This window comes from Fundulus heteroclitus, chromosome 1, assembly GCF_011125445.2.
Source record: "Fundulus heteroclitus isolate FHET01 chromosome 1, MU-UCD_Fhet_4.1, whole genome shotgun sequence".
NCBI classification, from domain to species: domain Eukaryota; kingdom Metazoa; phylum Chordata; class Actinopteri; order Cyprinodontiformes; family Fundulidae; genus Fundulus; species Fundulus heteroclitus.
The window spans coordinates 16,907,343-16,930,657 of NC_046361.1; the positions used below are offsets into that span (position 1 = coordinate 16,907,343).

Genomic DNA, 23,315 nt, shown 5'->3' on the forward strand with positions numbered 1-23,315 from the left:
TGTTTTATTGATGTCTAAAATTAGTCGTTTCAAAAACCTCCCTATTATTGCGTCACAGTCGATGGGCATCGTTGCCTCACCTGACAAATCAAGCGAAGCTCCTCCCACGTTTACTGTGCAGGTGTTGTAAAATGGAAAGACCAAAAGTGACGCACCAAGGGAAAACCAGGAGCAAGTCGGCAGGGCACAAACAGAGAAAAACATTGCATTTCTGAGAAAATAGTGATTTTCGCTTCATTGCAAAATGTTCTTGTCAAAGCTTGTCAGTGCTTTAAATGACCGTTTCAGAGGTTATAAACCAGTAGACTTTGTGTTTAAACTCGGCCTGTTTTCAGCTTACAATCTAACCGACCGGGATCTGCACGTTGGGGAGGGGACACCTATGGCTCATTTATATACTTCCTTTGTTTGGACCCACGCAGACATTTGCGCACTGCACCTTTTTTTTTAAAACATCTTTGAGATGATCAGTTTCTGGTAAAAGCTGGTTTCAACCCAGTGACGTTGTTTTCTCTACGCAGATGCTCGCGTTACAGAAAACGCCACAGTTTGTCAAAAGGGTGAACTTCCAAAACGTTTCCATTTGTTGCATCCTGACCTCTTCATCTCCCCTCCTCTTTTTTTTTTTTTTTGTGCTCACGTACTGACACCCCCAACAGCACGCACACACACACACACACACACACACCCTCCGTCATACACCCACCAGCCTCTACGTCAGTTGCAGACAGGGGTGGAGGGCGAACTATAAAAGAGTGGGGGACTTTGGAGGTAGAGCACAAGAAACATCTGAGGTTTTTCAGATCTGATGAGCAGCTGCCACCAACTGCAGCGCACTTTCTTCATCACTGCTCTCCTCCTGGACCTTCAGCCCGTCTGAGCTGCTCAGACTATCTCTCTCTCACGCACACACACACACACACACTGTGCCACACGCCATCTCCTGCTCCTGTTGCGCTTGTACTCCATTCCTGCCTCAACATGCAGCTCCTGGTGGTGTTAGCAGCTCTCATGGGGGTTCTCTTCAGCGTAAGAGCAGCTGCCGTGCTTCCTCTGGACGACAGGAGCCCCATCCAGGCAAACAGGGTGAGCATGTTAAGGATTTCCTTATTTAACACATGGATGATGTTGCTTTCTGACTGCAATTGTTATTGCTGATAAATCTCTCAATTTCATCGTCTAAAAAAGTGGTGTGAGTAATTTAAAAAATGTGGTAAAAGAAAATTAAAATGCTATTTTATGAAATAAATGGTCTAAAATCTGTAATAGACTATATTGCACTTTCTACCTTTCCCCGTTGGTTCATACATAATCATAAAAACTAAAATAGCAGCACTGTAAAAATCAATTTATCTAATAATTTCTGCATTTCCTGCCCCTCCAGGAGCTGAGTAAAGAGCGCAAAGAGCTGATCCTGAAGCTGGTGTCCGGATTGTTAGATGGAGCTCTGGACACCAACATGCTCCCCGGCGAAGCGGCTCCAGTGGACCTCGAGGAGCCGCTGGCGTCCCGCCTGGAGGAGAGGGCCGTCTACAACAGGCTATCACTGCCTCAACGTGACCGCAAAGCCCCCTGTAAAAACTTCTTCTGGAAAACGTTCACCTCGTGTTAACAGAACCGCCTGGCTCTGCCCCTCCATCCGTCCCCTCCTCCCCCTCTCCAGCTCAACAGGAACTGCAGTAGATCTCAGCTGTACATATCATATACACCTGTGCAGCATTGATGGACTTTACTGAGACAGCGTGTATGTCTGAATTTCGACTATTTATGTACACAATGTATGTATTTCTGTATCGTAACAGTTCATTTCGGGGTTAATAAAAAAAGCATGGATTATAATGTCAGACACGGTAACGGCAGTCGATTCTGCAAAAACAGGAGGTCATATTTTTCACCTGCTTCTAGAGTTCAAATACACTGTCAGATTAAAGGCAAAAAAACAATGAGTGAATGTTTTTTTATTTGTATTTAATTGATTTTTTTTTCACCTCACTTTGAAAGAGTGGTTAGGATTGTAGTAATATTTAGAGATTTGCTGTGTAAATATAATTTCCTGTCTACAAAACACGGACTTTGTGTTGATAGAGGTTACAAAGATCACTCTGATTTACTAAAAACGCTTTTCACTTTTTTGATTTACATTTTTTTTGTACTATCTGTACCAGAAAACAGCATTATACCTTAATGTTTCACAAAAACTAATACGAAAATAAAAATAGACTCAACTCAGTTTGACAGAATAGCATAAGCAATGGATGCTTTATTAGTTGCTTGTAATCTTGCATGTGACCTGTAACCTGTAAAATTCAATTGAAACACAAACCAGAATATTCCTGGGGAAAAAATAAAAAGTATAAAAAAAACAAAAAAAAAAAAGACTAAATAATGTTCTTGTAGGTAGGCTAATACTTAAAACAATATTTTGTCAAAGCACCTTTTCATTTATCACTTAATCAGTCTTTTTGAGTTAGTACTCGATTATCATGGTCTATATTGACTCAGAAAATATGTTCACTCGTCTTCCCAAAAATTTCAGATTCCAAGCCAAGGTAAGTTTTTTCCGTACAGCATTGTTCACCTAAGAGAAGTTAAAGTGCTTTACAGGAAATCAAAGGAACTGAAAGACGTTTACGCTACACAAAAGAAACACCACAAAACAATACTTAAGCATTACATGAACGTACAAAATTATGAGATTTAAATCAAATAAGATGTAATTTAAAAAAATTAGCCAATAAACATACATTTGAGCTTTATGGAAGCGTTATGCTGTAGTAACCAGGAATGTTTTCAGTCTTGAGGTTAAAGGAGCCAATAAGTTGTTCCAGAGCCGAGGAGCAGTGAATGAAGGTGCACTAAAGGCTGCCTCACCTTGTTTAGTTCTGGGAACACAGAATGAGGAGGGCTCTGATGACCTGATGGGTCTGCCGGGGTTAATACATTACCAGGACCTCTGAAATATAGTTAGGTCCAGGATCACTCACCGCTTTATGAATTATTTCTTTTCTACATAATGGAGGAAAGTATGACCCATTTAGTCTGTGATATTTGGGACACATTCACTCAGAGACTGTAGTGGACCAGAGGCAGATAGATTTCTATGTCTTTAGCTTGGATATTCAAAGAGATGATTAATTCCTCCTTAATCTGAGTTTGGGGAGAATCATGTGAGTTTTGTATGCTCATATTTATAATTACCAAATGACAGGTATTATCAGTCTGCCAACTCAGATTTGAACCAGTTTAGAACAGCAGGGGACAATCTCACTCACTTTCCCAATCAGCTAGGGTGTGCTGATTAATTGTATTGAACACAGCACAGAGATCCATTAAAACCAACACAGATGTTTTTGATTTATTTCCTGGAAAGTTGTTATTTAGCTTATATATGTCATTTCAAACCTTTACCAAGGCAGTCTCAGACCACTGTCAGTAAAAAAAAAAAACCCCGTGTTGGATTAGATTTTAAGAAAAAGAGGTTGCAAGAGGTTTGACGGCCTGCCAACAACAGTGAAAAGAATTTGGGCATCGTTGGTGTTTTTATTGAATAAGAGAGTAACATGACTGCCTTGCTCTTGTTGTCCCAGAATTATAGATCCCACTTTGTTGATGTCATTGTAATCCGGCAGATTAATTTTTCTGCACCCAAATTCTCTTTTTTCAATTCTAGCTACTTCCAGAGGCTCTTCTGTGCCAGGCCCTCTTTACATCACTCCAACGGTAAAACCCCCCAAATCAGATTCAGGTCTGCCTTTGGTCCAGCTATTTGAAAACATTTAACCCCCTTTGGAGAAGACGTTATTTTGCTGATTTGGATGTCAGCTTTCCAGCTGAAGCCTGGAGTTTTTTTTTTGTTTGCCAGCATTGACTGCTATTTGGAACTGTTAAAATTCCCCTCCACCTTGACCAAGGCTTAATAAAGTTTAAACAAAAGTTCATGTTAGAAGACTCAGCCCCGGCGCACTTGCATCCACTGAATGCTTCGTCAAACGTCTGTGCGCCAGCCAACCAGCATCCTGATCGCAATCTATCATCCCACAAGACTTTGTTTATAAGGCGCCCCACCCATGGATTCTCCTGCTCTTCCACCAAGCTTCAACTGATCTCAGCTGAGCTTCAACTCTCCTCCACCCCATCTCCTCCTTCACGCTCTCAAGCTGACTACTTCTCCCCTACAACCTCCACCATCATTGTCCAAACCCCGGGGGGAAGACTTCACTAATCCTAATCCTAAAATTATCATCCAAGCTAATAGACATTCACAGCTTTCACGTCTTCTACCAGGATCCATGCACCAGAGCACTTTTTAAATGTATGACAATAACCTCTTTGATTGCCTCTGATTGAGTCTCTCCAGATTGAAACGATGCCGCCACCACCATGCCATGCTGTGGGTAATCATATTTTTTACTCAAAAGTTGAAATTCCAAATTTTCATCATGTAAGATTAGCAGAATCCAAAATGGCTGTTATTAATAGATGCATTAAAAAGAATAGTTCAGCTGTTTTTTTCTTTTGAAATCTGTCACACTATACAACCTGACAGAGTATAGCCGCAGTGTTTGAAAATTGCATCTTGGTAAAGGCACTTGGAGAAATGTTATAATGAAAATATTTTTTTATGGTTTTATGATCATAGCTTTTTAAAACCTTGCTCTCAGGACACCTGATGTGTAATAGAGTCAGCTCATTTAGTGAATGTGTTAAAATCTTGTGGCCTGTCTGTTTTAGAGATCCAGTTTTAGCTTTCCATTATGTCAAACAAACTGTCTGAAACCACAAAAAAATAAATGCTTTCCACGATTAATTCTTAATTTTCTAAACCAAATAGCACAGCTGTTTCTTAAAATCATTGAATTGCAAATAATTCAAACAAATTACAAACTTTTTAGCAGATATGCAAAATAAGTCAAATAAATACAACAATGACATGTTTCAAATAGTCCAAATTGATGGACTTTCAGTCTAAAACTGCCAGAGTAAACACAAACTCCTGTTACAACTTAGCTAAAGTCTCACCGGCTCTCTGCCCAGAAGAATAGCAGCTAATGATTCATAATCGGGATGATTAAGCAGTCGCAGTTCTGATTCAATTACAGGTTTTGCAATAAAGGCTGTTTTTTTTTACAACATTATTTCATTTTATTTTTGGGCTTGTGTTTGAAACATCTGGAGAAAACACCTAGTCGTTGGCGTGACCCTATCTTTTAGAGAGATCTTCTCTTGATGGTAAGTGATAGTACTGGACAGCTCAAAGCTAAATAATTACATGGTGCTTACATCCACTTGGAACTCTGCTCTTTTAATGACGCTGAGCAGACAAAGCCTCTTGTGGGCTTGCTTAATTACGCTTCGTCACCAAGTATCATTTAGTCTTGTGTTTAAAAGAAAACAGAAAAAAAAACAAAAAGAAATACACACGCTCAGGTTTTACAGACAGCGAGAGACGAACTTCAGTTGAAGAACAGTAAGAATAAGAGTAATAAAACACGTCAGTGCAAGCAAATCGGTAAAAAAAAAATAAATAAAACACTAGTACATGACACCAGTTTGCATCAAATCAACATTTTGAACACAACACAATTTGATGCCAGTCAAAGAGCTGTCCACTCCTGACTTTATGCCTCTGAGCTCAAATGAGCATTCGGAGGTGCAACATCAAAGCCGATGGCTGCGAGCAAAGCATTTTATTGGCTTTCCTTTTGATCTGAACGAGGAGGAGGGAAAGACGTGCTCTGGCCTAACTGTGTAATTTAAATTTAAATGTAACCTGATATGTGCCGGTGTTTAAAAATAACAAAGACTTAGGTGCTGGTTCTCCTCCTCGGAGAGAGGGGGGGAAAAAAAACAACTTCAAAGTGAGCGCGTCAGGATTACATATGCAGGGAATAAAGTTTAAGGGATGTGACTGAATTTAAAAAAAACTCAGAGTTAAATTAGAGTATCTGGAATACATAATTTATTATTTTCTTTTATCATAATGAGCATTCCCCCTCTCCTACCAACTATTTTTTACTATCAACTTAATTATTATTACATAACAATTTAAATCAAAATAAAAAACAGGTTACATATCCCTTCTCTTTACATTTTTTTTGTTACTACTGTGTTTTCACTAAGCACCATTTCACCAGAGCCAGTCACCTATTCACTATTTAGCAGCATTTTAGAACTAAGATTGTGTTGGTTTTCCCTTAAATATTTCTGCTGAATTAAAGTATTTGCTTCTTTCTTTGAATTTGTTGGGTAGAGGGTTACATAACGTTGAGCCTCCAAAATTACCACCTTATTGACTACACCATAATCTATAAGATGCAGAGTTTATTTGTTCAGGCTTGGCTGAATATCCCAGCAGAGTCCAAATAAGAAAATGTTCAGTTTTCCTTTCATTATTTTTCCTTTCCATATTTTTCTTGTCTTCTGGTGTGCTTCAGATCATTTTCCCTAAGCACAGCCCCAGTGTGCTTGAACTTAAGGTGGAAAACTGATGATCAGACATTCTCCTTCAGGACTTTCTGACAGTGAACAGGATTCAAGATTTTTATGGATTATAATAAATTATCCAGGTCCCGAAGAAGCAAAGATCAGACCATGACACCGCCACCACCGTGTTTGACTGTTAGGGAGATGTTTGTTTTGAATTTCACCTTCATTTAACCCGATTCGTCCCATTGAGAGGAAAGATCTCTTTGACAAGGGAGAGCTGGCCGAGAAGGCAGCAGTACTGTTTAATTACTAAAAAAACATTAAAGAAAATGTATTTACATTAAAAACATATAAAAAATTTGCACAGAAATGTGTCAGACTGCAAGGATTTCAACAGAGCTAAAGCCTCTTAAGCCCTAGCCTTGATCCAGCCCCCAGTACTGGGGGAGGAATTACAAACTAATAATTACACTATTCAAAGAATTTCACATTTTGGTAGATTCCCTCCAGAGTTTAGAATCACGACCAGATTTCCCCATTGCGGGACTAGAAAAGAATTTCTTAATTGTGTAAGTAAACATAATTAGATTTAGATTTTGGTGGGTGTGCGCGCAACGCACACCCACCAAAAAGTTCCCGTTTTGTCTCACTTCAGTTAAATGTGGTCTGCCAGTATGCCCACACACACCACAATGTTCCCGCTGGCAAACGTCCATTTTGACCTGGTTCTTTTGGACTGTTGTAAAGAGCAATCCTTCCTCCAAAAAAAAGTGTGTGCAGTGACATCCAATGGATTCAGCCTTGGCCTCATCTGCCTGGACCATATTCTCCCAGTTTTTAATTGGCTTGTACAAGTCTTCTGCAGCAACCTTCAAACAAGCCTTTTCTTCAGCAGGCGAGTCTTGCACAGTGAGTGTCCACAGAGGCCATTGAGATTGATTGCACTACTTATTGTTTTCATGGGATAAAGTGTACCAGCTAGTTCCTGGTCTTTCTTGAGCTCTCCTTGACTCTTGAACAACTCTTCTGATCAACTCTAACCAGCTTGTCCCCGTGAAAGAAAAACCCAAACCATCCTCACAGCATGATGCCGCCGCTCCTATGTTTTATAATGGGGATGGTGTGTTTTCTAACCACCTTCTGAGGCCCTTGCAGAACAGCTTTGTTTATAGTCAAACTAAATTACACACATAATAAGAGTACTCTGTTAAGTAGCTAGTAACTTCGAAGACAACGTTTGAAGACATTTTGTCATGGAGTATCAGAGTAAGGGCATTTTTATTACAAATGCACGCATCACTGTGATGGTCTTTCACATAGAATCCAATGAAATTTGTGGTTTATTGTGACAAAATGGGAAAATGTATCAAAAATATGAACTTGGTTGCGACACACTGTAAAACAAAAATGGTTATGGTCTACATCTAAAATAGATATTTGTCAAATAGAGTCCATTGTCACAACTAATGGTGGATCCTTTAAGGTCTGTCTCTGTTTATTGCTGTCGATAGGTGTCTGCACCTACAGGTGTCATCTTACGAGTGAACTGATAGTCCATATATATCCAAATCCTAAAAAAAAAAAGACAAATTTATTGTACAAAGTTTCCAAACTTCTTACTTCTGCAAAAAATGCTGCCACCTGAACCCCCACTCCCTCCCCCCGCATCCCCCGAGTTTACAGTGTTTCTCTTGGGATTTAAGCAGGTGTGTCAGCACTAATCTTCATCCTGGCCCGGTGCGCATTTAGAAACAGTTAACATCAAATGGTCTGCTAACCCGGCGCTCCATCAGTCAAGACAGGCCAAATTAACACCCGCTGCTCGGCTGAATGCTCCTGATCACAGGTGTGAACCGGCAGGCCGTGTGGCCGTGTTCCACTGAGAGGCAGTCTGTGTCCTCCCCTGCCCGACATATACGCCGCAGAGCTTTATTCAGGTGGGAGAAAAAGTTTGTCGTTTTTTTTTTTTTTTTTGTCATTTTATTATGGACTCGTACCAGCAGCGGTGGCATTTAAAAGACTGATTTCCAGCCATGTTCTGATTGATTATGTTGCATATCTAAGAATCGCACATATCGGATTACCCAAAGGCGGCACCTGTTTTGTTTGAGAAACTCTTTCCTTTGTTAGACCCGCGTCTCTGCATACCTTGCCTGCAACAAGCTTATTCATCCCTGTCAGCCAGACTCAATTTGTTCAGCTGTGACATTTTTAGATTTAGGTTGTTGCCCGAGCCTTAAGCAAATGTAGTATGACTGATGAGCTGAGGCACTCTGAAGTAAAATAAATATATAATTTTCTTTTCTTTTCAAATAATGTTGTATTAGGGACGAGCTATGCCTAGGGGGGAATAATAGTGCTAGATGTGTGTGTGTGTGTGTGTGTGTGTGTAACAGGCTTGCATCAGGTTCAGAGATCATTAGAGCTGTTTTTAAGGGGACTGTTGCGTTTTTCAAGGGGAAATATAATTTCACGTCTTTCCGCCGCTTGACAGACACAGCTTTCTATTTCTTTGGTTAAATACTTTTAAGTGTCACCTGATGAAGTAACAAGCGCAACTTCGAAACAAATTAAGCTCTTCAAGAGCATCGCAAAGAACTATGCGATCAGAGAAATTAGGTGTTTGCCCAAAGTGACGGAGGAAAGCATTCTAGCACACACAAACTTAAGTGTCTCTGATGCATTTGTCTCAGAGAGTTTCCATGTTTGGGAGCGCCAATGGAAACAAAGAGATTGTTTTCCCCAGCAGGGCCTAATGATGCCTGATGGCTTATTCAGCTGCTGAGTGCCAGCGCTAAAAGCTGATCATTACCGAGCCCCTCTGCTCTTTCGTAGCTAAAGCCGTGGCTCGGAAAATGAGCTGTCACCAGCGCCAGGAAGCATCGCCGCGTGTTGTGGCGGCCCCGCTCTTTTTGGATGCTTTGGAGGACGGAGAAGGTCTGTGACGTGAAAGTGAAATATGGGGTTTTAAAGCTTTTGGTTGGAAATAAAATTAAGATACAATAGATTCAAATACTGGTTTGTAGTTTATGTTCTTTCTAGCAGCTTGGGGCGACGCGAGGATAACGTGTCAATGAGCTAACTAATGTACACACAGGAACAGCAACTGCGGCTAATTTATTTTTGAACATTACATAGTTTAACACAACATACTCATGACAAATTGCATTACTGTACAACTTTATTACTCTGGTGAAGCACTCTTACCTGGGCCACCATTGAGCCAAATGAGCCACTGCTGAAGGCGTAATTCTACGGTGGGTTTTAATTGACAAAATTCATTTAATCCGCAACACCAATATTGAATAATATTCCACACACCCATTGCAATAACTATCTGTTTACCTAGATGCAACGTAGAGATGAACTAATCACAAACTGTCATAAACAGCCGCGCAGCTCTTGAAGCAATGTCTCATGTGAGTTTTCAACTGTAGTTTTCCAACTTCCTGTTGTAGCACCAAGTTGAACTTAAACGGGAAAAATACACATTTAATTTAACTTAACATTTTTGTGAGCATCTCCATAAATGAAAAAATACAATATTCTTTATCGCCGATGTACAAAGTTGCTGTTAATATGTCTTTCAGACATCACTGGGGGGAATGCAGCTCTGACAGCACATGTTTTAGTGCCTTTCAAAGGTTCATACATCATGTTACAAACCCAAACTTCCAAGCATTGTATTTGATTTTTAAATAATAGACCAAAAACCAATTTCTTTCACAAGTCACTTTAATGCATATAGTTAATCTGTGTGTGATTTCATCTCAGTATAAATACAGCAGTTTTTGTGAATGCCTCCTATGCAATCACTCGTGTGATAATGGAAGGATTTAATCCAAGATGCTTTATCTGGAGTACAGGCAAGAGTAACTAAAATATGTAAGGCTTCTCCAATTTTGGATCTAAAGTTCTTCTTTTAGTCTACAAGGCTCTCAGAACTCCATCAAGTCCAAAACATCTCCTAAATCCCTGTCATCCATATCAAGCACTGTGCTCTCAGAATATAGGAGAACTTGGGGTTCTGTTTTAAAGAGAAGGTTTGGTGGCAGAGCCATTAGCCACCAGGCCCCATTTTTGTAGAAGCAACTGCCTGCTTCAAATACGCAGATGCACCTAAATGTTTTCATATTACTCAGGCTTATGAGTGAAGTCTGCATGAAAAATCCTGAACTTCATTTTGTTTTAACACGATTTATTAGAGGTAGTTCCAGGTCTAAGCATAAATTGCTGCATATTTTATTTCACTTTTTTAACTTTTTAACTTTGAGATTGTAATAGATTTTTTTTTCCATTGGATCAAATTTTTACTTTTTTTGTCTTTTACTTTGTCACTTATTTAGCCCGTTATCTATATTTCTATTTAAGTAAATTTGGATATGAAATGCATGCAGTCTCATTTCTGTTGTGGCATTTTGGTTGTACACTGTCATACATGCCTGTTAGAACGGGGCAAGGCAAATGAAGATTGATCGGTAAAGTATGATCCTATGCATGACCGCCTAAACTGAGAGGTTGGGCATTGATCAAAGACGTAGCCAAACAGAGAGCTGTGCAACTTGGAGCCTCTGTTGACGTGTCAGCAGGGACAATGAAGCTTTGCAAAGTTGATGGGAAGATGGATGGAGCTAAACGCAGGGCTATCCTGACAGAAAAAAACTCATATAAGCTTCAACTTACATAGCTGATGCTGGAGCAGAGCTCACTTTTACTCACAGCGACCTAAACAGCTAAAATTTAACAATTTAGCTCAAAGCGTGTTTCAATTTTGTTTCTGACATAGATGTGTTTTTATCTATTTTTTGTATGGTGACCTTGAGTGTCCAGAAATCTGTTTACAGATTATTTCTAAATCCAGTCTAATTGAAGAAAGGCTGTTTTGGTTAAGAATAGGTAAGAATTGAAATTTGCAGATATATAAAATAGATAGATAATTGTCTGCCCAATAAAACTGACTGAAAGTTGCAGCTGTAAAATAAATCCCATAGGAAGGAATTGTTTTAGGTTTCATTTAATGAATAAATTAAACACTACTACCATAGATGATTGAAGCCTGATACAAATGTATTTGTCTTTTTCGAACCTGGACATATCAATATGTTGAGAAATTATTTTTTTCCCAGTACGCTTTTGAACTAAGTTGTACAGGGTTCATATAAGGGTACGCGAATCATCTTACATTTAGATGTTGTCCAGATATATAAAAGACGGGAACTGGTTGTCAGTTAAAAACCGCCTTTTAGTAATTGAAATACACTCTTAATTAACACAGTGAAATATCTTCAGCTGCAATAGCGGGGAGCCTCCACGTCGTCATGTATAAACAACAGCAAGATGTCCCAGTGCATTAGTTGGACTCTTGAACTGGATGTCACGATCCAGAGTGCTTCATGACGTTAGCGTCATTCGAAAACAGGGTCTCTAGTATGGATAAACACCGCGACAAGATCAAGAGTGTCTTGCTTACACATTGAAGTGTGCTCTGTGGACTATTTCTCCATACTCACATGAGGGACAGTCTCACAATTAGCCATCAAAACTGTCCATGTTTGTGTCAGTCCTCGCAGCTGTGACACATTTGTTGCCGCCACAGCAGATCAGGATCTCAAGTAATGTTATTTTCTCCCATTAGGTAATACCGCTTTGGACTATTTTCGGGACAATTGAGCCCTTGTGGGATAGCAATACACCAGATTGCAGTTGCTCAGACCACGTGAAATCCCCTCCATGTCAAATGGTGAGGATGTAACATGGAGAGGAACGGGAAAGGGTTGCTGTGAGCCTTGGAGAAGCTAAATGCCACTGCAGCGGTGTGGCTGACAGTGATGGTTTCTGGTTATTAATGGCATGTGAAGTCACGGTCACTTACAAGAGAGTTACCCCATTACTCCTATTGGAAATCCATGTGTAATGTTTGAGGCCTGCTGTCATTTTTCTCAAGCCTAACAGACCTGAAAATGTTTAATCAATTATACAAGTAATGCCCCCCATTAATATCATCATTTGAGTCTTTGAATTATGGCCTGTTGGCACCATAATTCAATTTAATACAGTGGCAATTGCATGCAAATTCGCATAATGAGTGTGTGTTAGGCTAATACTCACTTCTCATCACTTTTTGGGATTAGCAAGACCTTAAAGGGATGGTTATACATTTTTTAAGGATTAGTTATGTTGAAAACCTTTTCAGTAGTTATCTTACCTGCAGTAGATGACCCTTTGTTTGTTTGTTTGTTTTAGTATAAATCCCGGTTAATTGCTTCCTAAAAGTTTGATTAACATCTAGTCTGAGAGAAGCCAAGGCCAATAAATACTTATATTATCTTAAAACGACTTTAACCTAAAAAATGCCGGCAGTTTATGAGACTGCTATTTTTGGAATTTCATAGACTCATTGAGTTAATATTGGGGAGTTAATATTGTGTTTACACTGGAAATAAAGATAGGAGGCTGTGTGCCATTGATATTCCTTGTTAAATAAGCTTTCCTTTCAGAACTGATTGGCTGGTCAGAAAATAAAAGCCTGGAGGGACATACCAATCTCCACCTTCTTCTTACTATTGTCATAATCCCGGTTTGTGAGAGTGTTTGTGTACAAGCGTGAGGTCTTTTCTGAGCAGAGGATCTTTTTTGGCGGGCGTGACCCCCAACTGTGCCTGCACAGTAGAGCAGTGGGTAGCACTGTTGCCTTGCAGCAAGAAGGTTCTGCTTAAAAAGTGGATCATACAGCTGCAGCTGCTGCCCGTGTCCTCACTAAGACTAAGAAAGTAGAGCACATAACCCCAGTTCTAAAGTCCTTACACTGGCTCCCTGTATCTCAGAGAATAGATTTTAAAATGCTTCTGTTAGTCTATAAATTCCTGAATGGTTTAGCACCTAAATTCATCACAGACTTGTTATCAGTGCATCAACCCTCCAGACCACTCATGTCTTCTGGCTCCAGCCTAGTTTGCAGAACCAGAACCAGAACCAAACACGGAGAAGTAGCATTTAGTTCCTATGCTCCACTTATCTGGAACAAACTTCCAGAAAACTGTAAAAGTGCTAAAAGCCTGAGTTCCTTTAAATCAATATTAAAAACACATTTGTTTAGGATTGCCTTCGACTGTTCTAGTTAAACTGTTTAATGAAACATCACTCTCTCTCTGTCTCTCTCCGAGGTCGGTCGTGTCTTTCTCTCTCTGCAGCTTTTACCCCCCCTCCCCCCCCCCCTATCCTGCTTTGCTTTGCTATGTCTTGTCTTCTGAGCACTTTCTTCATATCAACCGAACTCTGAAAAACATGGATCTGGTAAGCTGGTCTCTCAATACTATTGATAAATTTTTTTCGACGGGTAGGCAACGGAAGGGGGACCCGTCTGGTCCTGATTTGACTTATTTTGTGAGATACACCCTAAATTCCTGGAGGAAAACGGTGTGTCTTTCGACCTTGTCATTCCTGGACGTTTGAAATTTTCACATTGGATTAAGGATACTGGGATCTCTACTTATTGGTTTTTGTGGATTTTTGAAGTATCGGCAAATACAGCGGATGTCGGAGCCATTTGGCCTTGATCAGGCTGCCGGCTGCATGACGCGCTCACTCTGGCTGTGAACGGACAAACCTGGCAGGTGAATGGAGCCAAGCCGAAAAGCTGGCTGCGCTGGAACGCAGACTGACTTTGGTGGTTGAACTCAAGGGGAGATGGGATAAAATCTGGGAGTGAAGCGCGAAAAAGCCCAATAATTTGGAAAATTGGATCTATGTGGAGCCAGCAAAAGACTTAAAAGCTGACAGGAAAGGCAGTGCAGCTTGTCTCATAACAAATAACATATTTGGATTCCCTCCCTATCTTCTCCTGGATTGTTATGACGGAGTGCCCAGAAAAGCCCCCGGCTACCCCCCTCCCCCGCTGACACCTGAGGATGCTTCTCTGAACTGTGGGCCGGCTGATAACATCAAGGACAATGGCCTCTGGAGAGTGTTCACGGAGAAAAACACTTTCGCCCATACACACACGCATAACTGATACTCATAAAAACTGATGAATTACACTCACGCGACAGGTCTCAAATGTTTACCTTCTGCATACATGTTGTCTTGTGTTTATTTGTGCTTTTGTGCTATGAGGGTTTTTTTGTGTCGGTTGTTTGTCTCTTTATAGGTGAGAGCATAAATAGGCAAACATCTGTCTCTTTTTTTTCTCTCCCCTCTTTCCCCCATGTTGTTGCTCTTTCTTCGAGAGTTTCAAGGCAGCGCCTAGGGACCCCGTGTAAAGCGGGGTCTGGGGCAGTTTGGGGAACGCACCTCACGGCTAGCGCTCATGTAGCAGCGGCCGACTGTGTGTGTTCCTGGCAACGCAAGGCCTCAGTCAATCGTTCCCCCAAAATGTTTGTTAAGTGTATGTGATGGACGGTTGTACTGGAACTGAAATTTCGATTGTAATGCAAATTGCAGTTGACTAATAAAATTGATTGATTGATTGATTGATTGATCATTAGTGGAAATTTGTAGTCCAACGTTTAATGTTTGCTTTTAGTTTCTATTCTCCCATGTTCTATTTTGATTCTACATTTTATTCTGTTTTATTTTTCTATATTTTAGTCATGTAAAGCACTATGCATTGTCTCTGTACTGAAATGTGCAATACAAATAAATTTGCCTTGCCTTGCCTAATCTGGAATAATCCCAAAGTGACTAACAGAAGATTAAGGCAGTGTATAGGTAGACTAAATCCATTCAGTACGTACAGTTACGGTTCTGTACGTTTTTAGTATACTTGAAAAATGTTTTTCTTTAGTGTGTTCAGCAGTGAAACTTTTTTGTGACAACAGCAAAATGTCATGTTTAAGAACTTCAGAGTGGTTAAAAAAAGAGACTGGAGATTTGGTTTGATTATTGTGAACAATTGGGGATGATCTGGTGTTGCCAATGGATAAATGATGCAGCAATAAAAAAAGCCTGAAACTGGTCAATGTGATATTCAGGAAAGTTTGAGACTGCATTGGTACTTTAAAATAAGTGTTTAAATCACTTTGGAGACGTTGTCCTATATAGACAATCCAATGTAGCAGTTGTCCCTGAATGGACCTTAAAAGTTTATCTGATATCCAGCCTACATGTCTGCTGCGGTTCAGCATTTTAGGCTCTACACTCAACAGGATTTGGACCTCAGCAAATTTTTTCTCCATTTTGAAGTTGTTTGAGGCGAGTTAAGTGTCATATGCTTACAAACATGTTGTTTGGTTATTTTTTTTCTCCATCATCAGTGGAGGTGAATTGAAACACATTATCTTTCCTTAAATAGCTGACTTCAGTGATGACTGGGGTTCCACACCTTTTTTGTCATATTCTGAAGTTGTTTAATGGAATATAGCTTTGTGCACTTAGCTCCACATATAAACATTCTGGATGTGTTCATCTTAAAAACAGCACTGCGTTGTTTAGCACATGTACGTCCCGATTCTAAAGGGCTGTGCCAAAAATTTCCTGTTCATATTCGTGTGCCAATACACCCCGAGTGTCTACTCAAACTGATGCGGTGTAATATATGCGCTTCACTTTTGCTTTGCACGTATATGCGATCATTTCTGTTTCTGCAAATCTTTTACAGTTTCTGTTCACAGTAGGAGTTTCACACATGAAGGTCTCCAACATTTGTTTCCTGAGTAAAACACTATTAGTGTGTGGAAAAGAACCACAACACTTAAAACCGACGATGCACGGTGATGTTGGAGTTTTAAGTTAGCTTCGGTCTTGACAACCTTAAGTACCAGTCATTAGCTTCCAGCTAATATGGATTTACACGAATTGATGAGAGAGATTTCCTGCAGGTAAGAAAAAAAATCTGAGCTTTCCCATTATTTGACTCATTGTTTTTCTTTCGAAAAATCCTCACCAAACAGTGAAATGGTGATGTAAAGTGCTTGCTGCAATAAAAGTGTAATTCAGCAGTTTTTCTTGAAAAAAAAAAAACATATTTGGGTGAAGGGAAAAACACAATGGCTATGAAGGTCACATAATGAAGGAAAGAATTCTGCAGACGAGAGGCGCACCTGTGTGTCATTTCTCATCACAGCGTTTCTCACACCAACGTCACTGACTGCTTTACTGCCTTATGGCAGTTTCACTGAATTACTAAAGCAGGAGCCTGTTTGAATTAGCAAGGAAACGGCCGTATTTGTTATCGGTGAAAAAGAGCCATGCCAGGGTAAATTGAAAGAGTAATGGGCCTGACGTCAGGAATGAATTCCCGCACAAAAGACTCAGCATCGATTCATCAGGAGATGTTGGTGTTGATTAGCATTTGGGGATGCGAGGAAGCACGGAGAGAAATAAATCACACGCTCCGAACATGTGGGTTTCCAATCTGGGATGCTTCCTAGCAAACAGAGATCGACATAAAGAGAATTTATATTAGATCATCTCTTCATTAAGACATTTTATCTTCGTTTTTATTTTTCTCTAAATGTATTAACTCATGTTTAAAATTATTTGAATCATTTTTTACAATCCCATTTTGCACAGATAAAAGATTGAAAAACTGCTTGCATAGTGTGGTGCATTTTACAAACAATAAAGCAAATGTAGAAAACTGAGTTTGAAACGTCCCCAATTCACAGGGTTCACGGTGCCGAGGAATCTGTTTGTTCTGCACGACATTGCTCGGCACACTGACGGGTTATACGGTCCCTCTAGAACCAAAGTAAGAGCCGTGTCCTCTATTCCTGGCAACAATGAGGTGTAGATGGACACTAGCTTGTTGAGATTTATTCTTGCATTACAAACAAAGCAACAACAAAGGCACACGATTATGAAAAGACAGCAGCAGGTTTTAATGAACTGATTGAAAGACAAGGTTGAACCGACATGGACAGCTTGGTTAATGTTAAAGAGACTCCATTTCTCATCAACCAAACACTGACCGTAACAGTTTCAAAGCATAATCATGGAGTGGATGGAGTCTGGTTTGGGAACGTCAAGATCTCGTGTTTCCTTTTTGTAGATGATGCGGATCTGTTAACGTCTTTAAACCCTGACTTTCATCAAGAAGAACCAACTTCTTGATGAGGATGAGAATAACTTTAAATATAAATATGCCAGGGGTACAAATAATGTCCTGCTTAACTCGATCTCCTCCGGCCTTTCGATTCCCAAAAAGGAGCTGCAGAATGTGGTTTTGAGGAATACCTGGTTTTGGATAAGTGCCTCATTGACGCACCTGCTCCATCAAATAAAAAGAAAAGTGGCTTCAGGAATTTGAGCAAGGTAGATAGAGAGCGCTGTGCATAAAAGGTGTGCTGGACGTCTGTTGTTCTGAAGGGTGAAGCACATAGTTGTCTCTCAGCGCAAATCAAGCAACCCGTCCAGTGGGCGTTAATGGCGAGAAAGATGTGCCTGACACGTTGCACCACAATATCTGTACAATATCTATATTTTCTGTGCGCTGGCCCTAACCCAAGAAAAATTAGATTCTAATGATCTTAAAACATTTCCCTGCTTAAAACGAAAACTCCTACTACGGTTTTATTCTTTGCAATCATTCGCACATTCATACAGATTCCAGGTCCTCTGTTTCCTACTGTGTGCCACTTTGAAAATCATCAACAAAACCACTTGGGAAAGGGAAAAAAACAAGACAAAAACAAAAGAGAACTACAAAGAGAGTCTTTCTCGAGAAATCGCTGCGAGGCATTTCTGGGTGTACTTTCAGTCGCTGCCATTTGCTGTATTGTATTCAATAACAATGGCAAAAAATAATGGGAACGTTTAAATGAACCTTTTCCTCAGAACAAAGAAAATGTAAATACATATTGACAAGAGTCAATGAAATTCTGTTTCCTCGCCTGCTGAACGTCACGCCTCAAGGCTCGTAGTCACGCCAGCGAAAATAAGAGCAGGAAACTCTCACTCTCTCACAAGCATTCTCTGACCTCTTGTAGTAATGTTAACCTTTTTTGGGAGATCAAACGCTGATAGATGGGAGCCTATCTGACCCTCGGAGATATCCGGGATGCTCTGTTTTAAAAGCGTTGCTGTTTTGTTGAGCCCGGAGCGAGCCGCGGAAGCCTGAGCGGCTGCTGCGAAGCGTTTAGGCTTTTGGGTGGACGAGCAAATAACGGTGGATTAACTCAGTATTGTGCGTTGGCATTCATCTTTGCTGACACAGCCACACTTCTTCAAGGCCTTAATTACAGTTTACAGCTGGTGGGTGGTTACAACTGCGGCGCTCGCAGCCGGTGGAACGGAGAAAAGGGATAGAGGTGGCGGAGCGAGGGGGGGATGTGCTAAGAAAGAGTACAAGTGGTAAATATTGACACAAGTTGCTCCGAGAGAAAGTGTGGCTCACACACAACAGCCTGTCTAGGTCACACGGAGACCAGCAGAGGTTCAAATTGGGCAACAACAAGAAGAAAGTGCATGCTTCTATTCCTTCTTCCAGCTTCTGATGCTGCATCTCTCCCCACATCAAAATCAGCTCCTTGTGTCGACTCTCGGATGCTCACCGTCACTACCCCCTTCTGTCGGTCTCAGCGGAGCTAATGACTGGCTGACTGGCTTCCTATAAGGAAGCACTTCATTACCGCATGGCACAGCAAGCAGGTGGAGCCGAGCCGCGGGCGCGGCGTCTCTGTTGCGCACATGGACGTGTAAGATTTGATCATGCTGAAATCAAAACAGCCCTAGCCTTGTGTCTCTGCCCGTCTTTCAAGTGCATCCTCATTTATGTGTCCACGGTACACGCACAGCCTGACTGCACTGAATTTAGTTGGGGTCAAGCAAATTGACATTTTTTTTTTTGTGATGACGCAAACGCTCACCGTAATACATTTGGTCTTAATCCTAACTCCTGATGTATGAAGAGTTGATTAGCACTCTTTTTTTTTTTTTATTGCACCAAGTAATCCTTTGTGCCATTTTGCAACATTCAGGTTTAATGCTGCGGAGCATTCAGCTGCGAGCCAAACCGACTCTGCAAACAGCTGAATCCAGATGTTAAAAGGCACATAACAGTTTCCTCTCACTGACAGACATTTAATCAGATGAAACGTCTCCAGTATAAGGTCGGATAGGATTACCAATTCTAGTTCTTTTTGCTTAATAATAATTACAGAGAGTGTTTTTTTTAATCAGAAATTTACACACATTCCCTTGTGATATTGGTTCAATATCCCCACATACCATTTTTTTCTGATGATGCCATCTGTTTTTTGAGGTACATCAGTCAGCCCCCCTTGAAGCAAATGGGTGCATCAGAGCAGACTTGTGCGTTCTTCAGACTGACCGCTTTCCCAGAATGCACCGCGGCTGCAGCTTGATTCATTTATTTTTTTAGTTTTTTTTGTGTGGCTTTTTCAGATATTAAAATATTATTGTTTTAAAAATGTTTTCAATAAAATATGGTGTTGTGTATAAATAGTTTTGTAAGTGAACAAAATGCTAAAGAACTTAAGTTATAATTTATTTAACACAAAATATTACCTCTCACATTCAACAATCAATACATTATTCATATAATTATTTAATTTTATGATCAATATAAGTAATAATTTATTATCATCTAAAGACTACTAATAACAGGAGGTGAAATGCAGGTCCAGTTGAGCTGTGTGTTGTGATGTCATGAGTAGACGAGTACGCTTCTGTTCCAATACACAGATATACGTTCTGCATGCTCCCATTCTCCCCAAGTCCGTACTTCCTGTATTCTTGCCAAGAACGAACTTCACAAGAACGCGAGTACGAACTTGCGTTCTTGTGAATTGAGAAACGGCCTTTGATGCAGCTTGAAAAGATGCTCTTGATCGTTCCCTTGAAGAAGGTGATGATGATGATGGGGGGGGGTGCAGCTCTTTGTGGAGGAAATAGACGCATTGGTGAGTCCTCTTGGACAGTGATGAGGTGTTGGTAGTCCAGGAGAGATCCTTTGAGACGTGCACAGTGCACACCCAGGAGCTTTGTGCTGCTAAACCTTTCCACAGCAGCACACAGGAGCGGAGGAGGGGGCTCAGCACACATCCCTGGGGGACCCCCGTGTTCAGGGTGATGGTCCTGGATGTCCTGCCGACCCACACTGCCTATGGTCTCCCTGTCAGGAAGGTCAGCAGCCAGTTGCACAGGCTGTCGGTCAAGTTTTATGTCTGGAAGGGGCACGGGGGTTTGGGGGGGCATCGACCTGATGTGCTTCATGACTAATCGTTCAAAACACTTCATGCAGATGGGGGCAAATGCAACCGGACGGTAGTCGTTGAAGCTGGATGGTGAGGACGTTTTCAGCACCAGGATGATGGTGGTGGCTTTGAGGCACATGGGGACGACTTTCTGACACAGCGAGGTGTTGAACATGGCTGTGAAGACATCGGCAAGTTCTCCCGCGCAGTCCCTTGGTACACAGCCGGGTCTGTTGTCAGGACCAGATGTTTTCCGGTGTTGATCTGGCTGAATGTTCTTTGTTCCAAAAGTGGAGCAAAAGAACTAAATGCTGCTTCTCCGTGTTTAGTTCTGGTTCAGAGCTAAGATATTTGTCCCTAAGTGCATTTGAAACCTGTAAAGTGGCTTTTCACGTTGTTTTTCTGAGTAATGGTATTTTCCTTGCTGATGGGCCTTTTAGTCAGTACTGTAAATAATTACCATCTACAGTAGTAGATTGGTATTTAGCTATAAAAGGTACAACTTTGGTCATGCTAACTGACCTAAAAGAGGAGAAAATTTCAGACCTTCAGAGAAAGGATGCTATAGCTGTTTCTAAATAACTGGTGTCACGTGATAGTTTTAATTCCTTCTGCATTGTAAACCTCATCTTGATCTGGCACTCCAGCAATATAAAATGTTCCTGCAACATCTCTCCCATTAAAGCGATTTAGAGGACTTGGTGATGTAAGTGAAATGCTTCAAGCCACATATTATTTTCATACAGATCCAGCAATTTGTGGTTAAGTCGTGTCACATCCATACTAGTGCAGTTTGTGAAAGAATGAAAAGCTTTCAGAAACAAATTAATCTCTGATTCTTTCATTTCATCTGCGTGTTTAGTCTCTATTGAACTCTGCCTCCAGCCCTAAGCAAACCACCGCTGAACACAAAGGTTGGTCGAGGCTAAAAATGCGATCCAAGGATGAGAAAATCATAACTACTCAGACACAGGAAATTATGCTGATCTTACTGGCTCTAGGCCTTTCTTGGGGATTTATTTCCATTTCATGCATTTGTGCAGGCTGCAGCGAACAACCAAAGAGGCTGTCAATGAAACAAGTAAGCAGTTCATTATGAAGGATTGACTGTCTTAAAACTTCTAATTACCACATTTATGGCATTTCAGCGCCGAACGCTGCGGTGACATTTAAATGTGAAACTAGAGTCGGCAAAAGCAAAACTCCAGCAAAATACAAAACAAAAACAGGGGGATTTGTCGACGTGTCGTAGCTAAATCTTGTGTTCTGGAATTAGCCTAATGTTTCTGATGTTTAGAAAAAAATGCTTCTGATGATAACCCTGCTTTACTAAACGTGCAAAAAGATCACGTACACTAATTTGAATCTGACAGAAAATAGAATAAATTTAGAAAGAAAATGAGGCACTTTTGCATTTTGTTGTATATGAGCTTCTTTAGATTTTGTTTTGTTTTGAACAAATTTCTGCCACAACAGCATAACAACAGCTTTCTGCAGTTCTCTAACAGTAAGCTTTAGAGATTTATATATATATAAATTTGACCTTCCTTGTCATTCTCTGCTCAGATAAGATGGTGCTGAGATAAGCATTGGTTCTGGTCACTCCATGTGTGTCACAGTTCCAGTCTGAATTATTGCTTTAGATAAGGGGCAATTAATTGTAAACTATATTCTTGTAGCCATTTCCTGAACTGACACACATCTGCCTTGATGAAGATGGATGTTTTACTGTCTTTCCCATTTTGAGAGACATTTTAAGACGAACAGCAGTTTCTGTTGCATGGCTTTTATACCTCAGGAAAGCTGGAAGATGTGTATTACTAACAGAAGTTCCTCTACAGCAGGGGTTACCAACATGGTGCCTGCATGCACCAAGTAGCCCCTAAGGACCACATGTGGTGCCCATGAGCCTGTTCTAAAAAAAAAAAAAATAGCACAATCCACCAGTGAGCTGCGTCTAAAACTTTCTTTCATTCCATTACGCTTCTTTAATCACACTTGCATTTATATAGCTTAAAAAAATTATATAAAAAAAATCTATAACAAAGGATGAAAAATGTATTTATTTTACATAAAGTTAAGGTGAACTGTGACTCTTCTAGGTCAAAGGTCAGCACTGGTAGCCCTTCGTACGACATTACACCAATGAAGTAGCTCTCAGTTTCAAAAAGGTTGGTGACCCCTGCTCTACAGCCTGATCAACTTAAAAAAGTGTAATTTTAATTTACAAATGCTGTATTCTTTTGATTGATTCTCCACTAAATAAATGTTTCAAATGTAAAGGTTAAATTTCTCCGGTGTAAGATTATGTTACTGCCGTATCATTATATATTTATGCTTTTCAGAGTAATTTACTATGAGTGACAAACACATGTGGATGGCGTTGTGTTTTCACAGTGACTGAAATATCAATATGGGGTCATCAATTCAATTGAGTTCAACATGTTACTATATGTCAATACTGACAGAATGTCACATTTTCAGACTGCAAACATGGAAGTAGGAGAAACATGGAAAGACGTGCAGCAAAACAGCCCCTATTTCAGCATGTGTTGGGGGTCCCTGAAGGAAGCAGTAAAATAATCTGTTAAATGTAAAATATAAAAAATGCAACTGTCTAATGTTTGGAAATATAACCAAAAGAAAATAAGGTTCGTGTTATGTTTTTTTCCCCTCCAAATTCAAAACCCTCTATAATGCATTGTGCTAAATCATATCATTTTTTACCGCATTGTT

General features: G+C 40.3%; 1 protein-coding gene across 1 annotated transcript; it reads left to right on the forward strand.

Moving 5' to 3' along the window:
- The first annotated feature begins 756 nt into the window (after positions 1-756).
- On the forward strand, positions 757-2,117 carry cort (cortistatin). Its single transcript, XM_012873464.3, has 2 exons — positions 757-1,086; positions 1,385-2,117. Exons 1-2 carry the CDS (start codon positions 982-984, stop codon positions 1,610-1,612), a joined length of 333 nt encoding a protein of 110 aa, XP_012728918.1. The 5' UTR covers positions 757-981; the 3' UTR covers positions 1,613-2,117.
- The last annotated feature ends 21,198 nt before the right edge of the window (positions 2,118-23,315 follow it).